The sequence below is a fragment of the Magnolia sinica genome, chromosome 18 (assembly GCF_029962835.1).
Source record: "Magnolia sinica isolate HGM2019 chromosome 18, MsV1, whole genome shotgun sequence".
Lineage (NCBI taxonomy): Eukaryota > Viridiplantae > Streptophyta > Magnoliopsida > Magnoliales > Magnoliaceae > Magnolia > Magnolia sinica.
The window spans coordinates 35,823,765-35,846,047 of record NC_080590.1 but is presented as its reverse complement, the minus strand read 5'-3'; the positions used below and the strand labels follow the sequence as shown (position 1 = coordinate 35,846,047).

Here is a 22,283-nt window from a genome sequence, read left to right as displayed (position 1 = left end):
TTCAATCCGATCGAACGGGTTATGTGGCTTAGCACAAATCAAGGTATTTAAGTCCAGTTTCGATTAGGGCTTGGTTAATACAAGTGTTTTCTCTCTAAGGGCAAGGGTTTTATAAGGTGAGAGGGTTCTAAACACTTGTAAGGGCTTGGGAATGGATTTTCTTAATGGGTTAGCATTTTCCTAAGTGCGCATCACAGAGGAAAATTAGTTTCATCCACAATTGAAGAAGGTGAGTGGTGTAAACTATAAGGCTTTTTATTACAGTGGATTTCTTTTGCTTTGTACCGTGGCTTTTTCCCACAAGAGTTTTCCACGTAAATATATTGTGTTTTGTGTTTGTTTGCTTGATTGTTTGGTTATTCTATTTTATTTTGATTGTTCTATCTTCGTTGATTGTGCTTCCGTAAAGCGCACTGATTAGCAATGATGTTAGATCCAAATTTCTAATACCTAGGGTTGATCTGGGTTTGTTGTGGCTTGGGATTACATCGTAGTGGTGTGATATAAGAGCCGGAACTCCAACAAAGTGGTATCAAAGCGTCAGGTTTAAGGACATTCAAAAATTCAACGAAAATGTCAAGGTCAAAGTTCGATATACAAAAATTCAATAAGAAGAATAATTTCAATTTGTGGCAGCGAAAGGTTAAGGATATTCTAGTATCACAAGGGTTGAGAAAGGTATTATTAAAGAATAAACCAAAGAAGATGTCGGATGATGACTATAGCGAACTTGGAAAGAAGGCTATGAGTATCATCCTTCTATGTCTCTCGGATAAAGTCATGTATAACGTTTTAGATGAGGAATTTCCCTTGAAGATATGGAAGAAACTAGAAGATCTATACATGGCGAAATCCCTCACTAATAAGTTGTTTGTTAATAAACAATTTTTTAGCCTACAAATGATAAAAGGATCCGATCTTCTGGAGCACATGAACTCATTTATGAATGTATGTAGCGAGTTGTTAAATCTCGGAGTGACAATCAATGAAGAAGACAAAGTGGTGTTACTTTTAGCATCACTTCCCACATCATACGATCATCTTGTCACTACTCTGTTGTATGAGCAGAATACGGTGAAGCAAAAATATATCATTATGGCTCTCATTTCCAACAAGATGAGAAAAAAATTAAGCGATGAGGACTCCAAGGTAGAAGGGTTAGTTGTGAAAGGGGGTCAGGGACGTGAGAGATCCATGGAATGACCTTGGTCTGACAAGAAGAAAAAGTCTAGATCGAAATCGAAGGAAAAGTATGAATGCTTCTATTGTGGCATAAATAAGCACTTCAAGAGAGACTGCCAGAAATGAAATGATAATCTGGAAAGCAAGTGTAAAAGTAACACAGGTGAATTAGCTAGTGTAACAAAAGAGAGCTCAGAAGGAGACCCTATCTCGATCTCTTCAGGTACTAGTCATCTCTCAGATATATGGATAATCAATTCAAGATGTACATATCATATTTGCCCAGATAGGAATTAGTTCGATTTCTACAAATCCTATGATGGAGGAAGTGTTCTTATGGAGACGCAGCGTGCAAGACTCTAGGTAATGTTAGACATGTCTCATATCTGAAGAAAAGCTTAATATCCTTGGGGGTTTTAGATTTGAATGGTTGCACATTCACCGCATCTGGCAGTATAATCAAGGTCACCAGAGGTGCAATGGTGTTAATGAAAGGACATAAGACTGGAATTTTGTACAAATTGGTTGGAAGCACTATTATAGGTGAGGTTGCTACCACCTCGTACGCAAAATCTAGCACAGATGACACTAATCTTTGGCATATGCGGCTAGAGCATATGAGCGAGATGGGCATGATGGAAATCCATGAATGGAAACTGTTGATGGGAGTTAAGGCGTGCAAGGTGGATTTCTGTGAGCATTGCATATATGGGAAGTAGTGCAGGAAAAGGTTTAAGACTGCTACGCATACTAGTAATGGGGTGTTCAATTATATTTATTCAAATATCTAAGGCAATGACAGTACCATCTAAGGGAGGAGTACGATACTTAGTGAGCTTCATGGATGATTACTCGAGGAAGGTTTACGTGTACTTCTTAAAGCACAAGTCTGAGGTGTTCGCCAAGTTCAAGGAATGAAAAGCAAAAGTGGATAAGTAAACCAGTAGATAAGTTAAGTATCTCAGGTCAGATAATGGTATGGAGTATAGAGTGGCGGGATTTATGAAATTCTGCAAGGAATAGGGCATCACAAGTCACTTCTCGACTATATGGACCCCACATTAGAACGGCTTAATGGAAAGGATGAACATAACTCTTTTGGAGAGGGAGAGAAGTATGTTGTTGTATGCAGGGCTACCTAAAAGCTTGTAGGTAGAAGCGGTTAACATGTTATACTATATTGTAAATCGGTCACCATATACAGCGCTAGACTCCAAGGTTGCAGAGGAAGTTTAGACAAGCAAGGACGTCAATTACTCAGAGATGAGGATCTTCGAGTGTCCAACATACGTCCACATGTAGAGTAAACAAAGGATGAAGTTGGATCCCAAATATAGGAAGTGCATCTTTATCAGTATGAGAAAGGTGTTAAAGGTTACAAGCTTTGGGATGCAGATTCTCGAAATGTGGTAATTAGTAGAGATGTTATCTTTAATGAGGTAATAATTTTGAAGGCCAACAAGAATGTTGCAGGGAAGTCAGAAACATATGGTGATACCGAGATATTGACAATGCAGGTGGAGCTAGTTGAGCTGGTTACTAAAGGTGAAATTCAGCAGGAGTAAGAAATTGACTAAAATAAACATCAGGATACCCATGAGTGAAGATTTAGAAGTGATTCTGTCACCGAACCATGTTAGTGTGGCCCACGAATTTTCTATTCAGCTGTCCATCCTGCATTTGACGGTTGAAAACCTGATAACCGCTGTCTCCTAAAATTCCGTCCTCTAGGCTTTCGTAAAACAGACCTTGGGGTTATAATGTTCATAATGAAAAGAACATACTCAAAGCTATCGCAGATCTACTATAATTTGAGTCACAATAAACCATTAAAAGCTAAAAGTATTCCTTAATAATCAAACTAGAATCCATAAGAATTTAATAACCATGAATCAAAGCAAAACTAACACCCCAATCACGCTATAAGCTTCACCTCTTAGCCCTAGTTAAGAGGTTTAACCTAGCAACATGATTAGGCTAAATCCCTTAAACAAAAATAAAATAAACAAAAGAAAAAGAAAAAGAAAAAGAAACACAACTCTACTCTCTCTCTCGTTATGTGCTTCACGTCCAACCCAAGCTTAAGCTCTTTCTTTTGTCTCTTTATAACATGCTAGGGACGGTGGAAAGCTTTCGCAGCAATGGTCGGTGAGAAGATTACGCAGCAGAGAAGCGGCATGCGCAAAAAGGAGTGAAAACACCCTGCTTTTGAACTCGGTTTGGTCGACTGACTGTCCAATTATTTCAAAACTGACATCATGGATAGAGTTAGGACCACCCTCTCAAGAGGTTGAATGGTATGGATCATCGATCCGATCACGGACGGTGGCCCGCAACTGCACGCAATTTCCAGTTTTCCCGGACGAGGCTTCTTGCGCAAGGGCTGCGCTGAGCTCTCGGTGGGGCCCAATTCAGATATCTTTTGAGAAATCCATGCCGTCCACCAGATTAATATAAAAATTTCGGTTGGGAATGGTTGGTTTTGGATAGTTTTTGGTGTGGCCCACGGATTTTCTATTCAGCTGTCCATCCTGCGTTTGACGGCTGAAAACCGGATAACCGCTGTCTCCTAAAATTCCGTCCTCTAGGCTTTCGTAAAACAGACCTTGGGGTTATAATGGACGGTCCAGATCGGACCTTCAAATCATCATGGTGGCCCACAACCGTCCGTTCATGGCCTCTGTGCAAACGCTACAAACGGAGATTTCCGTTTTTAACTGGATAGTCGGTCAAACCAACTTGGACCAAGAATTCAAGACTGGTGCACGGCGAGTGCAGTGGTGCACTATGCACACACAACCCAGGTGGGGTTCAATGTGATATTTACGAGCCATCCAATCCATCCATTCATTTTGTCTCCCCATTTAAGTGGTTGAGACCAAGATTGAAACATATCCAGATATCAGGTGGGCCTGAAATCCTCAGTTTAAGGGATGATTTGTCTGTTGGGCCACTTCCAGAGGGATCCACTGGGTGAAATTCAAAATGTACGGTTAATTTAGATTCCTCGAGGCCTATATAAATTTTTGAGCCGATCAGATGGTGAGAACTCTGTAATCTTGCATTCCAGACATCTTTTAGGCCTGTTTAAGGTGAATGGCTAGAATTTCTCTGATCTCCGGTGTGTAAATCCTCGATCTTGGTCCCCTAGAGTCCGTCCCTTGCCTTGGTGTCATCAGAGCATTAATTTCATGCTTTTAGCATCCTTTTGTAGTCCGGACTCCTAAATACACCTTGCATCGCAAACATGATTAAAGCAGGGCATTAAACAGTATCATGCTCATAAATCTAGGTAATAAATGGGGTCTAATATGTAATATTTGACCTCAACAATGAGAGTATAGCCGGGAAGAAAGAGAAAAGAACCATTAGAGCCCCAACTCGGTATGGGTTAGAGGACATGGCTTCTTTTGCACTGTTTATAGGGAGTGGAGATCCTTCCACCCTTCAAGAAGCAAAATCTAAAAAGAATGGCGACAAGTGGATGTTTGTCATGGTGGAGGAAATGGAATCTCTTTACAAGAATTAGACATGAGAGTTGGTGAAACTTCTAAAATGTCAAAGGGCTATATGGTGGAAGTAGGTGTTAAGGAAGAATGAAACATTAACAGAAAAAGAGGGTGAAAAATTCAAGTCACGGCTTGTAGCAAAGAAGTACTCATAGAGGGAATAAGTAGATTACAATAAAGTTTTCTCTCTAGTCATGAAACATACTTCAATTAGGATGTTATTAGCTATGGTAGCAGAATCCAATTTGGAATTGCAGAAGCTCGATGTGAAGACGACATTCCTTCATGGAAACTTAGAGAAATACATGAGGCAGCCTGAAAGATTCGATGAGGCTAGTAGGAAGGCCACGTGTGTAGGCTAAAGAAGTCATGGACTAAAGTAGTATCCGAGGCAGTGATACAAGCGGTTCGATTCCTATGTGGTGGAGATTGGGTATATCATATGTGAGTACGATTGCTGCATATATTACACCGTGCTTGAGGATGAGTCCTACATTCTACTAATGTTATATGTTGATGAAATGTTGATTGCTTCAAAGGACAAGAGGGAGATACTCTTGCTTAAGTCTCTGTTAAGTAAGGAATTTGACATGAAGCATTTGGGCATTGTGAATAAGATCTTAGGCATGGAGATTCATAAAGATAAGAGTCTAGGAAGTTGTGATTGTCTCAAAGGAATATGTGCAAAAGGTGTAACAGAGGTTTCACATAGAAGGTGTTAAGCTAGTTAGCATGCCTCTAGCAGGTCACTTTAAGCTGTCAGCTAGGTCGTCTGAAGAGGAGATTTCAGATATGTCACGAGTGTCGTATGTAAGTGTAGCGGGGAGTCTCATGTATATATGGTTTGCACGAGTCCAGATATCTCACAGGCAGTTAGTGTACTCGACAAATATGTGGCGAATCCATGAAAGGAGCATTGGAATGTTGTTAAGTGGATTCTCAGGTATCTCAAGGGCACTGTTAACACTAGGATCATGTTTAGGGGAGATGAAACTTTAGTTAGAGTTGTAGGCACATGGATTCAGATTATACATGTGATCTAGACATCGGGAGGTTCACTATAGGATATGTTTTCATATTAGCAGGTTGACCGGTATGTTGGAGATCTATGGTACAGTCTATAATAGCATTGTCTACAATCGAGGCGGAATATATGGTTGCGACGGATGCGTCAAAAGATGCATTATGGTTAAAGGGTCTGATAGAAAAACTTGGGTTGAAGTAAGAAGCAATTCGACTACATTGCGATAGTTAGAGTGCTATACATCTGGCGATGAATCAGGTGTATCACGTGAGAACCAAGCACGTCGATGTGAGGTTTCACAAGATATAAGAATCATTACTTTATGAGAGATTTTGTTTCAGAAGATTAACACAGACGAGAATGCCGCAGACATGTTAACAAAGCCGGTGAGCATAGAGAAGTTCAAGCATTGCTTGGGCTTGATCAGTCTCTCCATCCATTGATGTGATTGGGCACCCTTGCACAAGAGTGCGAATGGAGATGCATTCTAGGTGGAGAATACATGGAGTGGTCTACGCTTGGAGGTTGCACTGGATATCTTCAGGGTGATTTGGTAGAATGCAACTAAAAGTGGAAATTGTTGTGTGGGATATGCCTTAGATTTTGTCAATCTGATGTGCAAACAAGTCCTGTCTCGATTCGATCGATTTCTTTTTTGGTCCAACCAAAATTCTCAGTTTGCACACTGTGAAAATTTACATGCTTTTGATTCAACCGAAAACTGTGAGTCGGTTTGATTCAGAATCAAGATATTTAAGTCCGGTTTCGATTAGGTCTTGGTTAATACAAGTGTTTTCTCTCTAAGGGCAAGGGTTTTACATGGGGAGAGGGTTCTAAACACTTATAAGGGCTTAGGAATGGATTTTTTCAAGGGACTAGGGTTTTCCTAAATGAGCATCGTAAGGGGAAATCGGTTTCGTTGGTAATTGAAGAAGGTAAGTGGTGTAAACTCTAAAGCTTTTGATTATAGTGGATTTATGTCACTTTGTATCATGGTTTTTTCCCGCAAGGGTTTTCCACATAAATATCTTATGTTTTGTGTTTGCTTGCTTGATTATTTGGTTATTTTAGTTTATTATAATAGTTTTATCTTCATTGAATGTGCTTTCGCAAAGCGAACAAATTAGCGGTGGTGTTAGATTCAAATTCCTAATACTTAGGGTTGATCTGGGTTTGTTGTAGCTCGAGATTACATCGTAATGGTATGAGATAAGAGCCAAAACTCCAATAACATGATATGATTTTCATGTTCTACAAACATTAATAAAGCTAACAAGTGAATGCATTATTAATAAGCAAAGTCTTTAAGTATAAACATCAGTTTTCGAGGGCATAACCCCAACATCCACTCATTGATTTCCATGGGTATTTAGTCGAGGGTGGATGGCTATGGTTACTAGAGGAATCTAACAGTTTAGGTGCATGGATAGGTATGATCGTACACTTTTAATGCATTCGGGCAAATACAAATGTCCATAGGGGTGAGGCATACCATAAATGGTGCATCTAATGAAACCTTAACTCCTTGCATATAGATCCTATACCAGATGAGTAGAGAGAGATCCCTAGACATCCCTACCCTCCTTAGGCATCACATAAAGAGAAGAAGGAGAGACAGAGAGAGAGAGAGAGAGAGAGAGAGAGAGAGATCCTCCTTACTCCTTCCCACATCACACATCCATGTTGGAATTTTTCGGAACACAATAGAAAATAGAAGTTTTCAAAACTTGATTTTAATTTCTATAGTGCTATGGATCCCCATTTAGATATTCTCAAGTTTATAAAGAAGAAAAACTCAATAACCAATGATTAGATCAAAGCCTGCTCCAAAGACTATTGCTTTTAATAATGCCAAAAATCCAACCTAGGAAGTCTCTCCCTATAAAAATCAAGGGTAGTGTCGCCCTACCAACTGTTTCCTTTGGTGTGCCCCACCTGAATAACAAGTCAACTTGAATTTTTGGCCCGGAGATCCACTCCGACTATTATGTGTGATCCCACGTTAGGCCTAGGGCCAAAAAATCAAGCTAACCTATGATTCAAATGGGCAACACTAAAGGATGTAGTTTGTAGAGAGATGACCACCCTTGATTTTATAGGGCCCACTCCAAGCACTAGACAAATACTAGAATTTATGCGTGGGAACCTGAAATCGGGCCTATCCATGATTTAGGTGGGCCACACCAACAGAAACATTATGGAGGGTGAGTGTTTCCCTTTACATTGTTCCCAATCATGTGGTCCAACCGACTCGCAAATGAGGCTAATTTTTTACCCCTAGGCACCTATCATGGGGTTACACACATAGTAGCTAGGTGGATTTCAGATAAACATCACAGTGGAGCCCACCCGAGCCGCCATCCCCTTTCCTTGCCTGTTGAAAACCTTTTTCAAAAACGTACTGGAAACCTATTCTCTATGTAAAAGGGGAGTTGTCTGATAATCTAATAAGGTACCAAACTTAATACATGTGCAGTCAAAAATTGTACTTGTATCATATATTAACTCAAATTAAACCAATTAAATTGTGAACCCACTGTTGCTTAGTCATGGTCCCAAAATCATATTATTTGAACGATCCTAACCGTTTATTCATGGACACTTATTTCTTGAAATAGGACCATTGGATATTTTTAATTCTTGACTGTCCAAGAAATGTCCACCAATCTCATCATCGGATGAGGAAATAAACCTTTTTTTGTCAAAATGTTAGTCTCATATAAGAAAGTTGATGTACAATCGAGTATTTTGAGTGGAGAAAACAGGGGATAAAAGAAAGGACGACTAATTGGATTCAGAGAAAAATAAAAAACTTAGAAATCCTAAGAGCAGCAAGGGCGCTAATCGCGCTAGACAGAGGATTAAGATTCTCTTATAGTTCCTATGCCCGTGCGATCAAGGAGAAGGTCCCCACAAGGGATGGCGGGGAGATTTGCTACCTGGTTGTATTCCCTGGCCATTTGATCTGAGCTGGCCAACCGAGCCAGGCCATCCGCCACTCTGTTCGCCTCCCTCTGGATGTGGATGATGGTGATAGATATCATTCCCCAAATGAAATGTATCCTCTTTTTGTAGTAGAAAATATTTCATGGGGTCCTGCTCGAGTTAAAAAGAAGGTCTACTATCACTTGGGAATCGCTTTCTATAACAACCTTGTTTTGGCCGTGTGCCAAACACAAGTTAAGACCATCCACCACCACCTTTGTTTTCGCCTGAAAATTGGTTCTGATGTCATAACCTTTGGAGAAGGCAAAGATAAAGTTGACTCTGTAGTCTCGACAAACACCGGCCCCCACTACCTGTTGGGCCCGGATTTCCTCTCAACGATCCATCCACGTTCATTTTTACGCATCCCTCCTCAGGTCTGCTCCATTTGATGACATCCATTGGTGGAATTCTAGGGAGAGGGAGGGGAATGCCCAGATCTTGGAGAACTTCTTTGTTGGAAATGTCCCTGCTAAGAGGTGGGGGGAAGGTAGACAAGATAGACGAGAACTATCTATGGATTCTAACAATCGCATGGTCCGCTCTGATCTGCTTGTCTTCGAAACGTCTGGCATTTCCGGATAACCAAATTTCCCAAAAGATAATGGATGGGGCCAGGCCACTAAGGATTCCTATCCCAGAGTTGTCCGTTGCCTGGTTCCACCACTGCTTTGCACGCCCCAATGCTGATTGACCTTCCCAGAAGGAGATTGAGAATATGGTTGAGAAACAGTGATTGCTTGCCTTCAAGTGCAGAGGTTCGTAAGTAATATCCTGTGAATACAGGGTCGATCCCACAGGGAGATGAATTGCGAGAAGGAAAAAAAAATCAAATGCAAATCAAACTAAGTAATAAAAGTTAAACTGATGATTTGATTTTGATATTGTTGAATAAATGTAATTCAACTGAATAAAATAACACCCAAGCTTCAAAGTTCCACACATAGGTTAATATTCCAAAATCATGATGACTTGGATAACACAATTAGGATCTGAGCACTATGGTCAGCCTAATCGAAAAATAAAACAGTTTAAATATTTTAATAAGTGATATAAAATATTAAAAAATCATGGATTTGCACCATTGATATATATTCTCAAGCGTCAGTGATTTTAAGAATTCAAAGTCAATGAGATAATGAAAATCAAAGAAATATAACAGGTTGAGAACCTCTCCTAGCTAGAAAATCTGATTGATCTAGGGTAAGCCTATCCATCAAAGTGGATCTCATATGATGGAAACATATGAATCTCACAAGAGGATAAAAAACAAAACCTAAATAAAATAGATAACATGCATACACCATTCTTCTCATCATTAAAACAATCAATCATCATAATCTTAAAGAATTATTAAACCCATGTGCTTCTCTTCTAGCTTAGGCTAGAAGGAACTTAGAAAAACATAATTAAAATAAGAAAGAAAAAATAAGAAAAAAGAAATAAATGCAAATAAAAAAAATCTTTAAAAAAATAACTTAAAAACTCTAATAAAATTAAAAACTCTTTAAAAACCTTAAATTTTACTTTGGGATGCCTTGAATGATGCTTAGGAATGCTCTAAGAAGCCCTATTTATAAGTAGGGAACTCCAATTTTCGTACAAAGTTGAAAAACCCTAGAAACTGCCTCAAATATATGCAGTTTTCCAAAATAGACATATCGTTGCACAGTTTGTTTAAAATAGATTTCCTGCTGCACAATTTTCCAAACTAGACCTCAGAGCTTCAGAATACACTTTTTCAAGACGATTTTAGGATTCTTCACTTCAAATCTTTGATGTTCTTCATTCTTCATTTGGTTTTCTTGGATCTTTGGCATGCGAATTCTTCAATCTTGATCTCCTAAGATCCATCCCTTGCCTTAGTGATTCTTAAGCATCAAATTCATGCTTTTTAGCACCCTTTTTCAATCCAAGCTCTTAAATTCACCTTGCAACATATACAACATTAAGCTGATTCATGTTCATAAAACCAAGATGTAAATGGGAAAAATTATGCAATATTTGAGTCTCAACAAATGGGCCCCAAGGCAGATGGCCACGTCGCTTCAACCAAAGAGATGGTCCACTGATTCCTCCCTACGATTGCCTTCTGGACTACAGCATACACAACAGGAGGCAATGATTGCTTCCTTCTTCTTCATGTTGATATCTACAAGGACTGCTCCATTTAGGACTTTCCACGTGAACATGGAAATTTTTGGAGGTAATTAATCTGGCTTGCCATTTCCACTTTGCCCATCGTCTTCGCAATAAACCTAATTTGTGGGTTATGAGACATAACATGGACAATTTAGTTTCAATTACTTGTACGCCATGTGTGCACTTTTTAAAAATAATTGTATATAGTTGGTTTTGAATATAGTTACATCACTCTATTAAACAACACATAGTTAAGGATCCTATACAACAAACTTATTACGAGCACTTATTTGTTGTAATCTTTTGATTTCTAAGAGCGTAATGATGTATTTTTTAACATCCTTGAAGTTTCATTGAAAAGTTCAACCAATTTCACAATGTTCCCCCCAAAACAGCAAAATATTATGTGATACATCTGATATTTCCCATGCGATAACAGATATGTTTCCATATCCCAAGGGTGTCATACATTCATTGACACCAATACTGAATTGATCATGTGTAAATTGGTGGACAAATAATAAATTCTTTGTAGTAGAAAGAACATGTAAAATATCATTGAGATGAAAATTTGTTGACCCATTATTGAAACAAAAATGTCTAATATGAAAGATGGGTAAACCTGAGTTGTTGCCAACTTGCCCTGCCTTTGCCATAGCTGGTGTAAAGAGAGTGATTTGCAACACCAAGGGTGATATGATTGGTAGCTCTAGAATCGAGATACCATATCTCATTTAGATATGATTGAGATGCATATGATTGAGTTACATAAAATGCATTTAGAGACGACCCATTATTTGGCAGGAGAGCATGATTTAAATGATGATCGCATTGAAGAGTTGTATAACTTGCTTGATTATAGACTTGGCCAGAGGATCTTCTGGTCCCTTGATTGAAATGAGGTAGTGGAGGACCTAAGTTATAGTTGGTCCATGATCTCGTCCACGATTGTGTTGTTGGTGTTATCCATGTCCTTGAAATTTGTGTTTTCCATAGGTTGGATTATTGGGTGTTTTTGCAGCAATATTGACAGTAATGTCCTATTATTCATATAAAATCTTGGAGATTTGAATCTCTTCACTCAAAAGAAGGCCATGAAGATTTGAAAGTTTGATTTGAGTGTCACGTATAGTGATAGAAGTGACAAATGTTCTGTATTTGGGTCCCAAGTCCCAACCATCCACGAATATACAATATAAGATGATCGTCTTCTTTTGTTTCAAAGCCATGGAGAGTTGGTCAGCCATGGTCTTTACTTTAAGAAGATATTCTATCATGTTGTCTAATCCTTTCTTCATTTGGTGAAATTGAAAACATAGTCGCACAATCCAAGTCATGGAGTGTCCGGCATAGGTTACAACAAGATGTGTCCACACATCTTGCAATGTGGACAGTCCAACGATTTAGGCATGAACTCCTTGTTGGGGGACCGCGAAAGCACACAGAGATGAATCAAGTGAAGTAATCCAATCACACCAAGCAAGCACAACGCAAACACTCTAAATTTAACATGGAAAAATCCTTACAAGAAAAAACCACAGCACAAAGCGACGGAAAGCACTATGAAAGCAGAAATTACAAGAGATAGAGAGAATACCCAATTCAAACAAGCCTCGAATCTTCCTTTACAAGCCCTTGAAACCCTAGGAACAAATTAGAAAGCCTTAGATATCTCTCAATCCTGATTACACCCAAATATATAGCCTCTAGGAGAATCCTAATCAAAATCGGAAACAAATCCCGTAAATTTGCAAATTTGCAAAAATCTGCGCCAAATCATTCGATGACATCGAACACACTTCGATGTCATCAAAACTTAACCTTCGATGGCATCAAAAAAAAAAAATACCAAAACGTTCCAACGACCAAGCATGAAAATCCGGATATAATGGATGACATCGACTAGACATTTGATGGCATCAAACAACCTTCGATGGCATCGTAAAGAGCACCAAAGTGTCCAAAAACCAAATCAATTTATTCCGAAAAATCTCAATGACATCGAGCCGACTTCAATGACATCGAAGCCTGCTCGATGGCATCGAACCTGTCATCGACAGACTGATGAATTACAGATTTAAGACATCTATGAACACTCCTTTGATGAGAGAAGAGATGATCCGGCTAAGAAGAAGTTGGTCTTGATGATGCCATGTTGTTTATTCTGGATTAATTCCAGGAGATCCAACTTTGAAAAAATGAATTGAGGTGTTAGGGGGTATGAACTATATATCTACATACTCCATGAGATCATAGCTATTACGGATAATTAGGAATTGAGAACATTATACCAAGTAGTTGCTTGAAGAGAGTTTAATTGGAAACTAATGGTGGTGGATGTTTGCTGGGAGAGAGAAGGCTAAGAGAGAAGAGGTTGAAGAAGAAGCCATTTGTGATGAATGTCATGAATCTAGAAGAGCATGGTGCTCTATAACATATGAAAGTACAGAGATAATTATTTAAGTGGGTTTTTTTTTATCTCACGGGTACAAATGAGAGAGTTATTTTTATCATGTTTCAATTAAAGTAGTAATTACAGGTTGTTGTGCAAGGTAAGTATAGGTTGGATTCCTAACTTGTACGAATACAAATTTGAATCAAATACCATTTCGTTTGGAGAGTATGACCTAATCAATTGCCATGCCATCAAGCTTATTTGGTCAATATCTCTTATCATCATGCTTGCTTAACAACCCATGCTTAATTTTAGAAACTAGATTGTAGTGTTGTATATTTGAATTATCCTGGAGGGAACTATTAGCATGTGATCTTTGTATTACTTGGGTAATCGACAGTACTGCTACATTGAAGATGTTTCTTTTCCTTTTTCTCCTGATATTGAGATCCTTACTATACCAGCTATCAATGCCATTTATAGAATTCACATCTCTTGTTATCATTGAAGGTGTCCTGTTGATTTTTGCTTTTGAACATTTGAGATGTCGGATCATTTGCTTATGTGATTTTTGTAGCATTTTTCCCCTTTGTTTGTGCACCAATATACGTTTCTTTTAGGATCCTCTAAAGGTCATTTCTTTCCAGTATGTGTTCACACTGCTGAAAGTTAGGTTCCTGTCTTTTTGTGTGTTTTGTCCTGTGAGTTGATATTTTTAGGATCTTGCACAGCATATCAAAAGTCTCATCTTCTCAGCATATAATTTCTGCACCCCTTGTAGTTATGTTTTGATTGTAGCACATTATCATGTCTGCAATGACCTCCTAACTTTTATACAAAATGAACATCTTCGTTGCCAGAAATACACGACTGTAAGATTGTAAACTAAACTCTGTACTATTCGCTTCTTTTAACCTCGTCAATTTCCATGTAGGAGCAACAAACATAACACGGAAGATGTCAGGCAACATTCGTTCAGGTGTTGAAGCATTGTCTTTGGGCTGATTTTAGTATCCAATCTCCTCACTTCATTTTTTCCATATTTATCTTTGCAAAGATAAAATACTGGGATTACACAAGCCTTTGTATGTTCAATTTTTTTAGCATCTGATACCAGTTTTATTTGTGCTGACTTGTTCTTCAGATCGCTCATCCTCTAGCAATATTGATGTTTTTGAAGATGTTCCTTGCTCACAATCCTTTGATTCGGAGTATGAAAATTTCAAAACTTATAACTCAGAGAAAGATGATCTTTCCACCAAATCAGTTCGCCCTCTCGAAACATTTAGTGCTTTTGAACCTTTTTCTGAAGGGAATTTCGAGGGTTTCGCATTGCATTCTGAAGATGTGCAGGTAAAAACTACATCTAGGAGATTAGCTGAAGCTATGCCCAACTGTCGGCAAGCTAAGGATCATCTCGAGTTGAGGTCAGGATCTGATAGTATTGATGAAACCAGAATCTTGCTTGGGAAACACGCCGATAGTAACAACCATAATGAAGAGCTGGAAATAAATCCTTTTGGTAATGTCGTAGGACCTGAGCAGCTTGCAGCTGAAAGCTATTCACACAAGGAAGCTGGTCTAGGTGATCCTGCAGCAGATACAATTTGTTACACTAATCGTGCTTGTAGTGGAGATGAAGATGGTTTGAGAGAAATTGCTGATGAGGATGACACTGCTCTACGTTACCTTGTGGTTGATAGTGCACTTGACGAAGTGAAGAGCAATTCCTTGCTGTTGGAGGGGTCAAACATGGTAGGTCGAAAAGTTCATAAGTTGTTCGGAAGAAAGAAATATAGTGGAGAAGTCATTAGCTATGACACTGAAAACAGTTGGTTCAAGGTCTGTTGTTTTCAGGAGAACTCTTGATATTCTTTGCTTCCTACATAAAACATTTCGAAGATCATTTTATCATTATTTTGTGGGACAGAGCCTGCTTAGTGAATAAATTGATAAACTTGTCAATATCTTTGTTTTCATTTGTGAAATTCAATTATATTTCTGAGATATTCTGCATAGATTTTATTGTTTGGATTATCATTATGTGATAGATAGATGTTATTGTTTGTATTATCATTATGTGATAATTGACCGTGAATTTAATTAAAAAAGCTAGTGGAAGTGGAGGTGAAAATCATTATCATCATCATCTACATCACCGCCACCATCATCATCTCATAGCTTTCTTTGATATCGGTATTTAAAAGCAGTGTTTTATGTATCGCCATGTATCATTGGACCATGTATTGCACCATTGGGATCCAAAAACATACCAGTCTCGTGTATGGTGAATATATCAGTCTTAGGGAAACATTGGAAAATTGATGGAATTTTTCAATGATACCTGAGGATATGTTAGAAGGCACAAAATTACAAAATTGGAACTAAAAAAAAAACAAAAAAAAACAAAAAACAAAACAAAACAAAACAAAATAGGTTTCCAACTATCCATCATATAGGCACCCAAACTGTGCGTTGTGGGACAAAAATGATGCAATTATATCTAAAATGAGTTCATATCGTTTAAATCTCATTCCATACTAGTAATAAAACACAAACAATACATCCGAAAACCTAAAAGAAGCAAAACTATACCTCAGACTCACCAAACCGCAGTAGTACCCCCATCCGTGGATATTTTGCAGACATCGTAACTGCGACCATTGTCGGTGACCACCTTAATTCTCAAATGTGAAGCGAAGCTAAGCTCGCTCAATGGGTAGGAATTTCTGTCTACGAGGGGAGACGAAAGACCATAACTCTTCGATGTCGCAATCACATTAACCACAAGAAGACCCACATTTATGGCAGAGTTGCACAAAATCCAATAAGCATGGGATTGTGATGGGTAGGAGTTGAGAGGTTTTGTTTTGTTATGATTTTGGGTTGTTTAAGTGAACTTAAAATTGGACTATTGTTGGATAAGAAGTTCCATTGATGTCTATCAAAATTTGAGAAAGTTGTTGCCTAAGTTATTAGGAAGAGTTTGTTTAAAGCTTGGTTTAGAGGTTATTTTCTAGGTAAAGAAGTGAATGAGAAAATTTAATGCTTATATTGTTTCCCATTCACTATAGTTTTTATATTGTTTGGATGTTTTAGTTTTTAAGTGTCCTTATCTTTTAGTTTTCGTAATATTAAAGACTTATGCTCTAATACATGCCTGGGGTGTGCTTACTACCCAATGAAATGGAAGGGTAAACAGCATAACTTGTAAAACATTTCCCAAGGCAGCATTTGGCTCACACACCAAGGACATATTTAGATGATGGGAAAAGAAAAGAAAATGAATGACTTTTCCTATGATGGGACATGTCACCATCTTTGGATAGAAGAGAAAATTTGTGATGGAAAAATGTAATCATTATCCAAACACCATGATTAAATTATCACACACGAAATATAAGGTGACTTTTGTGATGACTTTATATGGATTTCTACTTGTTGTCTAAATAAAACCCCCAAAAATGAATTCCATGGGAATCTATGCTCGTGGAAAATCTTAGAAAATGTCATCATTACATAATCATTCCGATTTTCTTTTCTTTTTTCTTTTTTCTTTTTTCCCGCCATCCAAAAAGGCCCTAAGAACAATTCACAATTTTTTGTACTAGTATTATTTTAAAAAACCTTTAAACAGTACTTGCGTGGATATTAAAGAGACTTTTCTTTATAAGGATGCAAAAGAGCCTCATATTTTTATTTTTGGGAAATGTTATCGAGTGTGGAATACCAAAATCACTAAATATTTTTCTTTGCTTCTAAAACTGCCATGAGCCAAGTGCCAAACACATTTTGTTTAACTTTTACATAGCCTCATTGTCAAAATCCGATTTTATTTTCCCACCATTCTTTGGAATTTTCTCACTTGTGCAGGTGTTATATGAAGATGGTGATGAAGAGGATTTGGAAAGGGAAGAACTGGAGGCAGTTTTGGTTCCTCTCAATAGAGATCGTAAAAGGCCTGTAGATAATGTTGTTAAGCGTGAAAGGTCAGAAAGGTAGATTTACTGCATTCCCCAAGCTTTAGTTGGGTGTTCAGCCTTGATATTTTTAAAGAGGAATTATTGGGTCCTGATGCCCCCAATGTGACACTGGAGTAGTTATTCACGATCAGATGGCCACCATTGTGGATAGTTAAAAAAGAAAATACCAGAATGATTTGAAAAAAAAAAAATGGCCAAAGATCGGATAGCTTGGATCTCTAATAAGGAAAATTTTAGGGACATTTCAGGTCCACTTGGGAGCCCATTGGATCAACAGTGGCAACCCAGAATGGTGCTATTTTAGAATCATAAATTCCTACAGATGCTTTTAGAGCACTATTCATTCTGCTCCAAGGTACTAGTACCCAAAAAATCTTTGTTTTGCAGAAATGTCCAAGAAAATGGGTCATATGGTGAGGTCTTACTCATTGTACAGCAATTGCATTGTAGAAGAATGGCGTGGAACCCTCATTTCTATTGGTCCTTGTTTTGCCCAGATATGATATCAACATGATGCAACAGTTATAGAATATTTACTGGTGACCTCTTTCTATTGGCAATGACTCGTTTGGGTAAAATCAGTTTTGACATCAATAAATGTTTCTCTATATTGTCATACAATGCATAGGTTATGTATTGTAAGAAGCCTCTTAATGACTGCCAAGAAGTTGCCTGGGCATTGCCGCATCGGCAGACATTTTGGAATCGTCTTCAATAGTCAAACAAACAACAGAAAGGAAGTGTTCTGTAGAGAGAGGGAGAGAAGGGTGTTGTCCGTTTTCTATAGTAACTACCTACCAAATGCTTTAGCATTACATTTGGTGAAAAAAAAAATCCTATGTTTAATTACTGTTCTTTTATTTCTATGACTAATATTATATTTTATGTTTATCCTTAAAAAGATTATTATCTTTCTTTTCTGAGGTAATTCTTTATGTATAAATGATTGACTTTTAGGTTTATCATTACTTACCAATAATTACAATAACCCATAAAATTATGATACTTCGTTTTTTTTTTTTTTTTTTTTTTTCCTTTTAAATATTGGTTCAGGTGTGTCATCGAATCTGACTTTTAAAAGCCAACATGCCAAACACTGACATAGATGGTCCATGTTAGATAGCATGAGGTGTCTAAATCTCGCTACTGTATATAACACCATCAGCTTTGGACATTTTTGCCCTTGCAATTAGTCTTCACAGCATAGGTCAAGGGAGAGTTAAATTGGTCACAAAAATGTGGCTACTTGACAGGAATGGCTGAGATTTTACTGTATAAGGGATGGCATAGGTTGCACCCATTTCTTTTCACTTCTTTTAATGCATGTGACCCGCATTGACTTCTCTGTGTGTAGCCTATACCCGTACAAGGTGTAATTAGGGAGACTGCAACAAAGGCTTTATAGGGTCCACCTTGATGACTGTGTGACGTTCATTCGGTACATTTATTATGTAGGCTCATGTTAGGACGTGGCCCAAAAATTAGGTGGGTTAGGGACTCAAGTGGGCAATAGCAAGGAAACAGTGAAATGGCTTGCCAACATTCCTTTCTCTGTGTAGCACGCACATGCATGTAGCCCCACCTTTCCCTCAAAATATTTAAGCTAAATAGTTTTCCTCATGATTCTACTTTATTTTGGTGACGTTATATATGATCATATCATCCATTGTTTTAGGATCAGACCAAGGTGTGAGAATCCTAATCCTAGTCAGGTAGTAGTGCTGGAATCTCCATCTTCCAGATCATTGGGGAGACCCTGTCGGAAGAGGGCAGGGAAGTCATCCAGCACGGAGGAAGGGTCAAGGAGAAGGAATTCCCAAACTTCAACCTCCAATCCAAAACAAGAGAATCGGAAAAGGAAGTCTCTAAGAATAGTGGCATCAAGCAGCGGAGGTTCACAAAGAAAAGGTATGATGGAAGCGGTGGTGGGGAACAAGGCATCCATGAATATTGCTGCAGAGAAACACAAGTACTGTTTGACAAAGGTGGGGCCCAAGAAACAGAAGAGTGCATTTACCACTGTGCTAAGCAACCATGAGAGCATCGGCACTGACCTTGCCTTTGGGAGTGACGTAAATAGAGTAGCAGTAGACCCTCGAAAAAAACATAAGACCAATGCGGCGATGGCAGACCAGTCATCTCACTCAAACAAGAAGGCTGTATCTTCAACAAAGGCCGGCATCAACCACGCCTTTGGGAGTGATGTAAATGCAGTACCTGATACTCGGAAAAAGCATAATACTCATGCAGCAATGGCAGGCCAGTCATCCCGCTCAATCAAGAAGGCTGTATCTCCAGCAAAGGCCGGCAGCGACAAGAATATTGCTGCCAATCAATTTGCAGTCGTCGATGTTGTTAATCCACTTGCATTAGATGCCTCACTGACCAAAAACAAGAGCAATTTAGGTCGTGGTGTTGCAAAAAAACGTAAGTACCACTCAGCAAAGAAGGCGAGTAAGAACGTCAATGGCCAACAAATGATGGTTGATGTATACCCGGTTGCGATAGATGGTTTACAGAAAACACATAAAATTAATTCAGTAAATGGTAAGCAGCCTTGTCGTGTTCAGAAGGAACTAGAGTATCACTCAGTTAACACAGGTCACGCTTCCTTAGACACACAAATATTGAACATGATCAATTCAGAGCAGCTTGAGGTTGCAGGCGCAATAAATCTGTTGTCGTTGATTATACCCACATCACAACTTAAAAGGAAGATGACCAACACCAATCCTAGCAGCCGCAGAGGCCCAATGCAGAATGAGACTGCAAGTGCATCTGGTAATACAGGCTCCCGTAAGTTTATTGGCAAGCAGTTGGTGAAGAATGTTGGTGGTGTGCCGTGCCATGGAGAGATTGTTGGATTCAGGAGATGTTATAAGGTTAGTTATTACTTTCTACGTTTCTAAAAGTTACGCAAAATGGTTTTCTTCATATTTCTTATTTAAAAATTTAATAATAATTTTTTATTTAAAAAAAAAAAGGTTTTGTATCAACAGATATTTCCTAACCTTGTGGTGGCGGTTCTCGTGCTACCGATGACACAAGTTTATCTTTGGTTCTTGCTCACACCATAATCATACCATCCTTCATAATAATTTTTTTGGAGAAGTTGAAATTAGGCTGCATTTGGTTGTACCATTGAATTAAATTGGAGTTTTGCTAGGAGCACAAGCATGCGCAATAAAGCTCATCTACACCACATTTGTGCCAGAATGGCACATAGGTGCAAGGTCCCATCAGGTTGGTCTGTCGACCTTGTACATCTTTTCCTGAAAAATAAATCTAGTGCGCTCAGCATGTGGGACCCCAATATTGGAAACATGAACATTGGTTAGAAAACTCCAGCCAAGTTTTTCAGAGCCATACAATTGTTTTGCTAACGGTGGCCCACCTGTGGATCAACCTGATTCTTGGGTTAGGGTATCAATATATAGTAGCTCCATTCTGATGGATGGATTTGATCTCGGACCTATGATGCAATTCTGACACATGTTTGGTGTGGACATTAGCTTTATTGCATATGCATATGTGCTTCACAAAGCTCATAAAATTGATTTAACATGTTGAATAGAGTAGGAAATGATGGAATTGTAGTTACCATAGTATTAATATTGAGGGGTTGTGCTGCAACTCACGATTATATTACTCACGGGTTGGATTCCAAAAGGTATATAGCTGCAATTACTTAAAGGCCTACTGCCCATGTTGCAACGAAGGTAGTTACAATTTGGTCATTTCCTTTCCATCATGCATTCACGTGAGATCCGATCTCTCAATGACATGGCTTACATATCTTCAGGGCTAAAATCAGGCAGTTTCACCCAGGTGCACCACTGTTTGCAAATGGCTGAAATTATTTTTAGCCACCCATTTATTTTCTACACTGGCCCACCTAAGAGTGAAATTGCTTGAATTTTAAGCTGAAGATCTAGACTATGTGATCCATCTGATCGAAACCTTGGATCTTGCACATGTACTTCAGTACAAGTTCATAGTACTGCACACTTTGCTACAAGCACTCACAATGCTTTGGGAGAATTGTTCCTTTCTTCATTTATTGTATGAGATTCATGAAAGCCTATCTGGTTTTCAGGTTCGCTATGAAAACGGCACCACGGAAAATCTTATTTGGAGCGAGGTGGAGCCATTCCTGACTAATCGTCGGTAGATATTCACATCTTTTTTTCTTTCTTTTTATTCATATCTGAACTGGTTTGTATAAATGGTAAACATGTTGCTGATCTGGGCCGATTGATATTTTAATTACTCGGTACTCTTTTTTTATAGTTCAAAAAATTACCTAGTAAAAGAATCTCAGCCGTTAGGCTCAGAGGTAGACAACCTGCATTTCACTGTTGAGGGTCCACCTAATGAGCAGATTGGCCTGAATTGTGGGCCAGGGCATCTTTTCTTTGGTCCCCACTTGATGAATTGCCTGGATCTTGCATGTGTGCTGCATTGAAACTGGTTGATGGATAGTCTGCTTGTGGAGATACTTGAGGCAATGGTCATGATGGACCTCACTATCTGAACAGTTTGGATCATCGACTGATAGCGCCTATATGGATATTGACAGTAGAGAAACTGATGCTGGTGTTGGTCTGTCTCAAAGGCCTCTTGAGTCTTCAGTAGCTAGGCCTTTCACTCCATTCTTGGGTTTCTTATTCTTATAAGTGGGGCCCATAAAAAATCTCCTTTAGTTGCTTCTTTTAAGTTGAACGTGGATGGTCGTGGTATTTCTCTGCATACATTTTATCTGTGGGACACATATCTGAAGGCGAAGATTGTACTTTTTGAGAATGTTTTTGGGGCATGGTCCATTCACCAATGCACTGGATTGCGGAACCACGTTCCCTTCTTCCAAGATCGAAAACCCATGTGTATGCAGAGATGGGTTGTGGATCAGATAATTCCTCTGAATACCTGTTATTTTCTCTCAGGAGATGCTTAATGCACGGCCCAAAGTTCATATACCATTGTTATTTGAGTTTGTGTAACATTGGGGTTTTCGGTTTGTACATGTGAGTTCTTTAGTTACTCTTGATCCAATCCATTGATAT

At 38.6% G+C, this 22,283-nt stretch overlaps 1 protein-coding gene across 3 annotated transcripts; it reads left to right on the top strand.

Annotated features, from left to right (window-relative positions):
• The first annotated feature begins 10,722 nt into the window (after positions 1–10,722).
• Positions 10,723–21,553, top strand: LOC131232696 (uncharacterized). Of its 3 annotated transcripts, none has more exons than XM_058229116.1 (6): positions 10,723–10,906; positions 14,172–14,216; positions 14,382–14,992; positions 17,111–17,235; positions 18,896–20,102; positions 21,317–21,553. In XM_058229116.1, the coding sequence occupies exons 1-6, from the start codon at positions 10,735–10,737 to the stop codon at positions 21,389–21,391; spliced, it is 2,235 nt and encodes a 744-aa protein (XP_058085099.1). In that variant the 5' UTR covers positions 10,723–10,734; the 3' UTR covers positions 21,392–21,553. The 3 variants fall into 3 exon arrangements, with proteins under 3 accessions (XP_058085099.1, XP_058085098.1, XP_058085097.1); XM_058229115.1 differs by having other exon boundaries at positions 14,382–15,079; positions 17,111–17,226; XM_058229114.1 differs by having other exon boundaries at positions 14,382–15,079.
• The last annotated feature ends 730 nt before the right edge of the window (positions 21,554–22,283 follow it).